At 34.9% G+C, this 11,017-nt stretch overlaps 2 protein-coding genes across 2 annotated transcripts in view; both read left to right on the forward strand.

Annotated features, from left to right (window-relative positions):
* The window catches only part of LOC107665833 (regulator of telomere elongation helicase 1-like), a 16,328-nt gene extending 12,380 nt beyond the window's left edge, over positions 1 to 3,948 (forward strand). Inside the window, exons 27-32 of the mRNA XM_016456878.1 lie at positions 390 to 622; positions 736 to 873; positions 982 to 1,104; positions 3,274 to 3,495; positions 3,591 to 3,713; positions 3,803 to 3,948. Coding sequence (XP_016312364.1) covers positions 390 to 622; positions 736 to 873; positions 982 to 1,104; positions 3,274 to 3,495; positions 3,591 to 3,713; positions 3,803 to 3,858 — 895 coding nt within the window. The 3' untranslated portion in view covers positions 3,859 to 3,948. The remainder of the gene's footprint in view (positions 1 to 389; positions 623 to 735; positions 874 to 981; positions 1,105 to 3,273; positions 3,496 to 3,590; positions 3,714 to 3,802) is intronic.
* Positions 3,949 to 5,779: 1,831 nt separating this feature from the next.
* On the forward strand, positions 5,780 to 10,404 carry zgpat (zinc finger, CCCH-type with G patch domain). Its single transcript, XM_016456911.1, has 7 exons — positions 5,780 to 5,907; positions 6,176 to 6,765; positions 7,532 to 7,665; positions 7,929 to 8,096; positions 8,195 to 8,317; positions 9,149 to 9,548; positions 10,114 to 10,404. The coding sequence occupies exons 2-7, from the start codon at positions 6,221 to 6,223 to the stop codon at positions 10,250 to 10,252; spliced, it is 1,509 nt and encodes a 502-aa protein (XP_016312397.1). The 5' UTR covers positions 5,780 to 5,907; positions 6,176 to 6,220; the 3' UTR covers positions 10,253 to 10,404.
* The last annotated feature ends 613 nt before the right edge of the window (positions 10,405 to 11,017 follow it).

The raw sequence follows: 11,017 nt of genomic DNA on the forward strand, positions 1-11,017 counted from the left end.
GTTTAAAAATTTTCTATTGTAATATATTTTAAAATGTAATTTATTCCTGTGATGCAAAGCTGAATTTTTAGCATCATTACTCCAGTCTTCAGTGTCACATGATCCTTCAGAAATTCTGGCATGATGATTTGCTGCTCAAGAAACATTTCTTATTATCAATGTTGAAAACCGTTGTGCTGCTTCATATTTTTCCCCTTTGTTTTTGAAAGTTCAAAAGAGCAGCTTTATTTGAAATAGATATATTTTGTAACATTATTAATGTCTTTGCAATTCAAAATTCATGATGTAGAAATAAAACACTTTACCTTAAAATGTAGTGGATTACCAAAATAAATGGATTTGTGCATCAAAATGAACAGGCCATGATCCTTTGTTCTTTTGTATTAAAGTAAATGTACTTTTTGTCTTTTGCTGGCTGTGCTTCAGAAAACAGTGGCTTCCTCTACTGCAAAAACAGGCAAAGCTTTCATGATGGAGCTGAGACGATGCCTGAGTCATGAGAACTTCAAGCTCATCATGGAGGCACTGCAGTCCTACAAGACAACGGATGACCTGAGTAACCTTCTGGCTAATGTGGTTGAACCGCTCATACAAGACCACAACACACACTGTCTGCTCAGAGGTGCAGAAACACAACATACTCTTTCCAAAGTGTTAAGTGCTGATCTCTGATTGTGACTGAAATGAAAACTGGCAGATAGAGAGCATCATCACCATCATCATCTTTTTCTCAAGGTCTTTATCAGTTCATCCGACCACACCATAAAAAAGAGTTCGATGAGCGTTGTTTGGAGTTAACAGGTGAAGGGTGTGGCTATAAACAAGAGCATTCGCTATCCAGGGAGGAGCGAGAGGCTCTCAGGCAGAACACGGGTAACATCTCACTTGTAAATAGTGTGTAACAGTTACAGGAAACAATTAGGGCTTATTTTTTCTCTCTCAATAAGCATGAATAACATTGTTTTATTTGGACTTTTCTAGCGAAAGCTGAGATGTCGCCTGTGAATCCACCCAGTGAGCAGCTGAATTCATATCAACAGTTGAACCAAGGTGGTTCTCACCTGGGAACTGCAGAACTTAACGGAGGGGATGGGAAAAATGGAGGTATATTAGAGTTTATCGATACTAACCACCAGTGTTGCAGAAAGCTACTTTTAAAAAAGTAATGCATTAAAATATTGCTTTACTCCCTAAAAAAGTAACTAATTGCGTTACTTAGTAAATGTTTATGGAAAATAATGCATTACATTTACTTCTGCGTTACTTTTTCTCACCTGGGCTGGACTTGCTAACAAAAAATTTATTAATAACAATAACACTCTTATTTCAGCTATAAATAAAAAAAAAACACACACACACAAATGTGATGTTTAACTAAAGTCATGTTTGCTTATTTGTGTGGTTGAATTGGACCATCAAAGGTCAGCAGTGAGATTAAATACATAAAGTGTATTTGTGTTATTTAACGGATTGAATTATTGCAGGTTTTCAGTTTGCATTTCACAGTTTTTATTTATTTTGAAGAATACTGAATCTGTTTTTGTGCAAGTGCGTAAATGCATGATCACATTTAGTCTAGAACTATTAGTAAGCATCATGTTCACACAGCGCACACAACGCCTCGGCACTTACTCCTGATTTCTCTCAACATGGGGACAGGAGAGCTGTCGGTCAATAAATGGGAAAACAAAGTAACTGGCATTAATTATTTGAAAAAGTAACTCGGATATTTTCTTGTAAATTAAAAAGTAATGCGATACTTTATTAATTGTAAAGTAACGTATGAAAAAAGTAATCTGATTGCATAACTCGCATTACTTGTTATGTGTCTAACACTGACAACCACAATTAAAAAAGGTCTGCTCCTCATTCTTGAATAGGGTGGCCATTTATCCATTTTTAGATCAGACAGTCCAGTTTTAAAATACCATGTCTGTATCATCGGTGTAGGCTGGATCCACTTATTTGTCCTCTTTTTAAAAGGATACTCAACCCCAAAATGAAAATTTTGTCATTAATCACTTACCCCCATGTCGTTCCAAACCCGTAAAAGCTTCGTTCGTCTTCACTGCACGGATGCGCTGTTTTTGTTCAAATCAAAGCATAAATACACATAGAAAACGTATCCTTGTGTCGCGGCTGAATGTGGCACTTTGCTTGCGTTGAGTGGTTATTCTCCAAAATGTTGTTATTTTTGTTTTCTTCGCATACAAAAAGTATTCTCGTCGCTTCATAACGTTACGGTTGAACCACTGATGGCAGATGGACTATTCTGACGAGGTCTTTCATACTTTTCTGGACCTTGACAGTAATTTAATTTACTGTAATTTACTTGGCAGTCAATGGGACAGTCACAAGCCTCCCGGTTTTCATCCAAAATATCTTAAATTGTGTTCCGAAGCTTTTAGGGGTTTGGAACAACATGGGGGTAAGTGACTGACAAAATTTTCATTTTGGGGTGAAGTATCCCTTTAAGACCACTATTTTAAACTTTATGCAATGATTTATATTATAAATGAATAAAACGTTAATGTTATGTTCAAGTTCATATTAAGTGGAATACACTTTAGACACACTATTGTCAGTATGGACTATATTTCGCTAATAATTGCGATCAACACAGTGGCTTTTCGTTTCTGAACGATTCAGCGTTTTTGAACAAATCAGTGATTCAACAAGTCAATGATTCAGTAAGCCATTCATGAAGATAGTTGCTAAATTCAAAACGGCATACTAGTTTACCACTATTGCTATTGCCGGTGTATCTTTTTATGGCATAAATTGTAAGAGTAGTTTACTAGTATGCAGTTCCAAATCAGCAAGTCACTTGCTTAATTCCAGAATAAATCAACCATTTTGAACGCATTGATCAAATGAGTGAATCAATTGACACACTTATGACTTGTCGTCACCTGTTGATGGATTTAGTTTCATATTTAATCTCTATTCAGTATAAATTAGATTGAACACAATAATCTCCTAACATTATATATGAATTGCAACTGCAGTGTAAATGCATTCATGGCATCTCTGAGCTGCATTGAACAGTCTGTGTAAATACATCTTCGTGCCACTTCTGCAGTGCAAAGATAACATCGTCCCTTAATGGAAATGTTAATTTTTTTGTCACTGGTTTAGGATTATTTTTTAGTTTTTATCCTGCAAAGTGTCCTCCTTTTTGGGGTTAAAGAGATTGCCACCCTATTCTTGATGCAGACATTTGTATGTCTATAGAACTTGTTCTGATTGTTTGAGTTTATTAAATTTTTTCAGTGAATGTGATACGTGAAGTCCAGAAGCCACAGACATCCATCAAAGAAGGTCTGTCGTGCTCCTCTCTGCTGTCAGACATTAAACAGGCCATCGGTGCAGAAAAAAACCGTCAGATGTTTTTGGCCTTGCAGGCCTATAAAACGTCAAACAATTACGAACAGATGGTGTCAACTGTTGTGAGTTTATTGACTGAAAGAGATGAAGACATCGCTCTACTGGAACGTTAGTCTGTTTCTTTTAGATTCATAACCATTTCAATTTTGTATCAAAATGGTTATCTGTTGGGGAAGAGGCTGAGCTTGTTGTGTCTGGTCTAGGGTTGTCTGTGCTCATTCAACCACAGCACAGGAAGCAGTTTGGTGAGCTGTTAAAATCCTTGACTGGAAATGATTGTGTCGCAAACCAGGATTCAGACGTGGGATCAAGTCAACCAAATCAAGGTTTTCTTTGTAATAAGCGTCAATATTATATTCTGCTACGGGGGTAGTAGATAATTATGCTACTTATTCTTAATTAATCTTTCTTTCAGCATCTCCATTTTCTGCAGGAAAGACTCAAAGCAAGATATCATCCTTCTTTTCATGAATGCTGCTAAGATATTGATCTTCATTTTTTTTTTGCATATACCATGAATGAGGAGATTGATGCAGGAGAATGTTAAAAATAAATATTGCACAACTGACATTTCATTGTGTTATATGTAATGAAATTTTTTCAATAAATACTTAATACATGAAATAAATACATTGTTTTTAAATAAATAAATGAGTTTTATACTTCACTGTTAAATTGTTTTTTCAAGTTCTTTTTTTATTAATGCTAAAAAAAATTAAATGATAAATAGTATGTGAGTGATTTGGCATCTGACCATTTTATCTTCCCTGTACCGTTAAGTAGCACTATATTTTTTATTAATTTTATCTTTATTATAAAAAGATGTTAGACCTGAATGCGTTTATATAAAAAAAAGCTCAAAATGTATTGAGCTGGGATGAATGATTCATGAACGTTTATTGCCAGGAAAATACAGCACAAGGTACAATACTATAATGTTAACATTAATAATATACAGCTGAAAATCTTTTTATTTTTTTTTACATATTTAGAAGTTTAAATTAATTGAATATACAATTTTATTTTATTTCCCAAAAACAATATAGGCTTCTAGTTATTACATTTGTTTTGGCAAATAATAAATAATACTAACAGTAAAAGATTTATAAAACTAATTCAACACTATTAGGACTGAATTAAACAAATATAGGTTGACTCCAAATCGAAGGACTTTCCCCCCCCCCATAAGAACTTTTAATGGAGCACAGAAACTAATGTATATGTATAGTGGCAATTCAATACAAAATACCGAATACAAAATTAAATTCATGCACATTTTTTATTCAGTACCACATGCACAAGAGGTATTGCATAGTCACATTATTAATGACATTAGTTGCTAGACAAAAAAAAACATTTCGGTGTGACTAAAACACCGTAGCACTTTTTCCATTTTTGTTTATTTTAAAAGGTTTAAAATAATTAACTTAAGGTAATTTAAAATGGTAAGAAATCTGGTTTGCAAAGAGGCCAGTTCTTTTTATGTAATTCATTCACTGAAATAGATTGAACATTACAATACATTTTAACAATTAAGTCCACATACACAAGAAAGAAGAGCAATCTTATAAAACAGCATTTAAGAGAAGAGGGGAAAAATAATAAAACATATAAACAAGTAAACAATAGTTCAAATTATCTTCCTCCCTACAGTGGGGGAGCTATTCAAGAAAAAAAATCCTCCATGAAATCTAACAATATGTCATTCTTTTTGTTATGAATTTCCATTAGAGACTCTTTCAAAGATTCCATTTCTAATAAAAATTACATTTTGGTGTATGCATTTCGCAAATTTTTGTTTATGAATGTAATATTTACCTTGCTAAATGTAAAAATTAACGACATAATCATTTTGCATTTGTGTGAGTAAGTGCAAATAATTAACATCTCAACTGTAAATAGGATTTTTTTAAATTTTTTATTATAATATATGAAACACAGAATGACATTAGTATACTACATGCCAGGGAGCAAGAAAATAATGTACCTTTTAAAAAGATTCACAGTTTTTACAGCTTTCTTATTGGAAGAGTCAGAAATCAAATACATATACAGTTTTAACTCTTCCAGAAAAAGGTTAAAGAAAGGCTTACACTTACAATATTTACATTTGTGTACAAAATATTTGGCGAGAAACAAAATAAGATTGAGTAAATAAAAAACATCTGATTGTTCTCTTTCAAAATGTGTATAACCCAGAATAACATTTTCATATTTCAATGAAATTTCAGGAATTATACCACAAAAAAATACTCAAAATGTTTTTCCACAGATTCTTAGTATACTCACAATACCAAAATAAATGAGACAAATCTTCAGTTTGGAGACCACAGAAGGAGCAATTTACATCAAAATCCTCAGAAATAAACCTTTGTAACTGTAAATAGGATGTAGGAAGCAAGTGCTGTCCGATGACGACAGTGAGGTCAAAGTTGAGCAGCAGCCGAAGAAATTCTCACCGTCTCTGTCCGTACTGGAACAAAACAATGCTACGAAGAAAACCAACAGCAGATTTAAAATGTAAGTCCGTGATTTTTATGTTATGTTAGCTGGCTACAAAAGTAAAATCATGTATCTGAACTAAAATAAAGCAGTAAACTAGCTAGAGAGTGCTAACGTTTGGGCTCTCTGTAACGTTAGCTTGAAAGCTAACCGGCATCATTGCATAGTCTCCACCTCATCTCATATATATGTGTGTATATATATATCACAAGAACATTAAATAATGTTTTCTGAAGTATGTGAAGAGTGTACTGAAGACCGCTCTTTGCCTGCTTTATTCTTGCAGCTTTATCCCATTGAGCTCCTGTCATGTAAGTGCCTGATCCTCACTATGGATGAAAGCAGTCTGGAAGAAGCCATCAAGACCTACAGCGCTCAGCTTCAGCAGGTTGAGGTGGCGTTATCTGCTGGTTTGGGCTCAGAGGAGCAGGCTGACCTGCTGAAGCTAAAGGAGGACTTGCAGCAGCTCATTGAGCTCACAGAGTCCAGCCTGGTGTCTGTCAAAAAAAGCCAGTTGCTGGCTTCTTTGGAGGAGCCCTCGACAAACCAAAGTGCCACATCGGTTCCTCAAGAAGCGGCTTTAGACAATGAGTTTGCTACTTTCTATGCTGAACTGTCAGAGGACTCTGCTGAGGTGAAACAACACTCTGAACCTGATGAGGATGAAGAGGTGGATATAAGTGGAACTAAGGTACGTGCTCCTTACCGGACCTCATGGGGAACCCTAGAGTACCATAACGCCATGGTGGTCTGCCCTGAGGAGCCAGAAGGAGAAGAGGCTCGAGTCCGGGTGCTTTACCTTCATCCCACAAACAAATCCATGAAACCCTGCGGCTTCTACCTTGAGGACAAGTGCCGCTTCATGGACAACTGCAGGTGCTGTATTTGATTTCTTCAGTCATTTTAGTTTTAATGTAAGCTTGGTATACAAAGTGTGGAGTTTTTGACTGCCTGATATTATAATGTTCACAAAGAGAAAAAAAAATACTGATTTGAAAAACTTCTATACCATTTTCATCAAAAGTTTAAATTAGGTTGAGTAAAAATATATATAATTTTCCTTACACCTTTAATACCTGTGAGTGCACACATCTTAATCATTATTTTAATAAAAATGTTCATATTTTCAAGGTAAATTTTACCTATACTTGCATAAAATACTTAAAATATACATTATTTAAAAAAAAAAAACTTTGAATGCTATTGTCACTGCAAAAAGTATTTTTGTTTTTATAAATCTCATATCTTTGCATTTTTTAAATAATTTATTATATATAATCACATTTAATAATTATAAAAAATATACTTTTTTCCTTGAAAATATGATTTAAAGGTTTTATGAAAATATACTTTTTTATTTAGGTAATTATTAAATGTGATTATTATTTGCACCATAAAACTTTTCAATTATGTTTTCAACTTTAAAAGTATTTTTATAAATACATTTAAGCACCTCATGACATTTTTACAAACTAAACTAACTTGCATTTCATAAAAAGTTGTATGTTATTTAAAGAAACATTATAGACCTTGACACATGTTATGAGTCAAGGGGATCCTGTCTATGATGGCATTTTTAGTTTTATGTCGTTTTTTGTATGTTGTTTGCAGCTGTTTTGTTGACTAATATGTGTGTTTTCAGGTTCTCTCATGGTGAGGTGGTGTGTGTATCAGAGCTCAGGGACTTCCTGGAGGCTGACATCAGTAACATGGAGTCGGGCTCTGCATGTTTGGCCAAGCATGAAGATGGCATCTGGTACCCGGCCAGAATATCAGGTACACTTTCAGAGTTCTTTCACCACCATTAACAGAAAGGAAGAACAGAGATTTCTACATGATATCATTTGTTTGTTACCTTTCCCAAAATTCACAAGAACTGAGAGAGAGATTCCTTATTGATCCCCAAGGGGAAATTGAATGGAAAATAGCGGACGTTTCAAAAACACTGTACAAAAACACAACAGTATGTACACTCGATTAGGTAAAACAGAGCTAGACATTACAGGTGTGCATGAGACATTCTGTTTCTCTTTCTCCAGAGATTGAAGCTGGGTTGTACACAGTGAAATTTGACTCGCTGCTGCTGAAGGAGGCTGTGCTGGAGGCTGATGGGATCATTCCTCCTCTTCGTCAGGATGACAGTTCCTCCTCTTCCTCATCGGACTCTGAGGATGATTCTGACCAGTGTGATGCTGCTTATGCTAAAGGTATAAAAGCATAATTACAACATGCTCTGGAATATTGTGTACTGGAATGCACATTCAACACATTGTTGAAATCATGCTGACTTTGTATCTAATTACAGTATTCACATCAAGAGAGGAGGACATGGCCCAGGTAAACAGTGCAGAGTTTTGCGGTTGGGAGGCTCACACACGTGGCATTGGCTCCAAGCTCTTGCTCAAAATGGGTTATGAGCTTGGTAAAGGTAGGTGACTATATCAGCCATCAGTCTAAAAACCATCAGAACAAATGTAAAAGTATTATAAAAAGTGTCATAGCGTTTGCTTTTCTATTCTTAGTAACAGTAAGGCAAATGCTAAAATACTTTAGTAAAATTGTTAGCATTCAGCAAATTAACTTCATTTTTAACAAGTCTTTGAATGTCTAATCTGAATATCTAACCTTGAAAATTTGTCAACTTCTGCTGTGAGATCCTCTAAAGTGTGCTGCATTTGTGGACTGTGTTTAACAGTCAGTCTGTGCAAATTGAACACTGACAGCAGAGTTGGGCTGTCGCTGAACATGCACAAGTGGCAAACTTTGAATAGTTGATTTCAAACTATGCTGCGCTATATACGTCATATTCTCTGTATGCTACAGCATATGTAAAATTAGCACTACCTTGTCTTTATTTGAAAAAAATGTGATTCCAGTGCTCAGAAACTCGCCAGATTAACAAGTTGGTTACAGTGTTTACTTAGATTTATTTATGTATTTATTTATTTTTTTGAGAAAACTACTATAATAGAATAACAGAATCAAGAAGTTGCCATCTATATAATACTCTTATTTTACAGATTTTTTCGTATTTATTCATTTTCAAATTATATAATTTATATAAATTATAAATATTTTATAAAAATTAAATTTAAGCAATTGTTGTGCATGTTTTTTTTTATTTTTTTTTACTGTCTTTAAATGGTGTGAGATATAGTGGCTTTATATTAGCTTTCGGCCCTCAAAATATCCATATCGTTCGACCTCTAATTTATATCTTGTGCATACGTTTGTAACAACTGTTTCTGTGCATGCATAGGTTTGGGGAAAACCCTCTCTGGTCGAGTAGAGCCAGTTCAGGCCATGGTTCTTCCGAAAGGCAGCTCATTGGACATATGTGCTGAGCTCACTCAGAGAAAGACTGCAGCCGCTATTGCTAAGGACAACCCGGCCTCTCGTAAACCGAAGGCTAAAAAGAGGAAAGCCTCCACATCAACACGCCACAATGTTTTTGATTTCCTGAACTCGAAGCTTGGTGGCAGAGCTCAGCCTGCGTCTCATTCATCAAGCTCATCAGTCACAGGTGTAGAGGCCTACCGGGGCAGAAAGAGCACCAAACGTTCCCTGAATGTTCGTCTGTTCCAGGCTACGGAGAAAGTAGCTCAAGTGGAGAAAGAGATCCAGCAGCTCACTAAGTCTCTCAGTAGACGAAATGGAAGGTGTTCTTTCCTCACTTTTTTTGCACCCGGACAATTTTCTTTTTGTTCCTTTCATCACCTTCTCATTCTTGATATAACCCTTATCAGTGTTGCAGAAGCTACTAAAGTAGTTCAGTAGATCTGCTCTTTTGAAAATCTGTTGCTGTTTGGGGACATCTGGACATACAAATTATTTTTCTCAATTCAATTTAACAAATCATTTGTTTGAATGATTTAGTCTGAACAAACTAATTGGATGAATCAGGCTTTTTTAAGTATCTTTTTAGAATTTAAACCATTTAAATGAACTCCGAACAAACTGATTGGATGAATACAAAAAGTACAGTTGGAGAGCACCTTTCATTATTACCATTGCTCTGACAAACCCTCTGCTTGTGCAATACAGTGGTACAAAAATTGCAATGAATTTTGTTGCATCAGCACTGTTTTGAAAACTGCTGTTAATTTGGCTACTGAGAACGTAAAGTTAGCTGCATAGCTGATTTTAGTTTTTTATTCTCCAGCACTCACCATTACATATTTCTCTTTCTCAGTTTCTTTGTCTTTGCATTCTCTCTGTCCTCAGGGATGCAACAGTGGTCAGTAGAATCGAGGAGAAGCTCACTGCTTCCCGCAAGTTGCTGGAGCAGCTGAGGGCTCAGGAACAGTCCATCCAGAGAGAGCAGAAGAAAGCAGACACACACAAGAAAATGACTGAATTCTAATAAATCTACTGTCTTTTTTGCTGTTATTTGGGATTTTGTTTAGTGTGTATAAACTTTAATACAGCTATTGGTTATATCAAAACTTTATAAACATGTCTGTACAATAATGTGTGAAATGCATTTTCATTTGTTTATAGCCCATCAGAATCTTGTTTTTTGACATAAAGAACTGTATCTGATATTCAGACTCTGATGTTTCTTCTAAGGATTCAGTCCTTTTAGATACACCAGGACAGTGCGAGACATAGCCTGCAATACATTAATAAAACAATGTAGTTGGTGTATGCTATAACACACTGTATAGTATACATTTCCTGAGAAGTCAATTTTCTGGAAAATAGCTAGGTGTAAAACTGAAAGCTAGGGCAGAATAAAAGGAGAGTTCATCATTGTTAAGCTATTAATCTGTTGGTCAATAATGCTGCTTAATGAATCAGACACCACAGAGAAATCTGTTCTGAAACTGCTCAAAAATGTTTAGTTTTTCTGCTGGTTGGTTTTAATGGAGTTTGGGGTGCTTTACAAACTTAGCCAGGCTAGGAGACCAACTTAAGACCAGCCAGTGTTATTTTACTATCACTGAGATACTATTATAGTTTTTATTAATATTTGGAATTAGCTTTTATTTTTATATTTTTTGCAAGTTTTACTAGTTTTGTTTTTGACACATTTCATAGTTTTTGTGTAGTTACATTTTTTTTTTATATTGGTTTTAGTTATTTTAGTGCATCGAGTTAGCTAAAATAATTTTTAAAATATATTTTT

This window comes from Sinocyclocheilus anshuiensis, unplaced genomic scaffold (assembly GCF_001515605.1).
Source record: "Sinocyclocheilus anshuiensis isolate Anshui unplaced genomic scaffold, SAMN03320099.WGS_v1.1 scaffold920, whole genome shotgun sequence".
NCBI classification, from domain to species: domain Eukaryota; kingdom Metazoa; phylum Chordata; class Actinopteri; order Cypriniformes; family Cyprinidae; genus Sinocyclocheilus; species Sinocyclocheilus anshuiensis.

What these genes read in the sequence shown, in the direction of transcription:
- zgpat (XM_016456911.1), top strand. Translation starts at nt 6,221, where the DNA reads ATGGATGAAAGCAGTCTGGAAGAAGCCATCAAGACCTACAGCGCTCAG. An exon ending in CGCTTCATGGACAACTGCAG is followed by an intron (nt 6,766 to 7,531) that starts GTGCTGTATTTG and finishes GTGTGTTTTCAG; the next exon opens with GTTCTCTCATGGTGAGGTGG. An exon ending in GGGTTATGAGCTTGGTAAAG is followed by an intron (nt 8,318 to 9,148) that starts GTAGGTGACTAT and finishes GTGCATGCATAG; the next exon opens with GTTTGGGGAAAACCCTCTCT.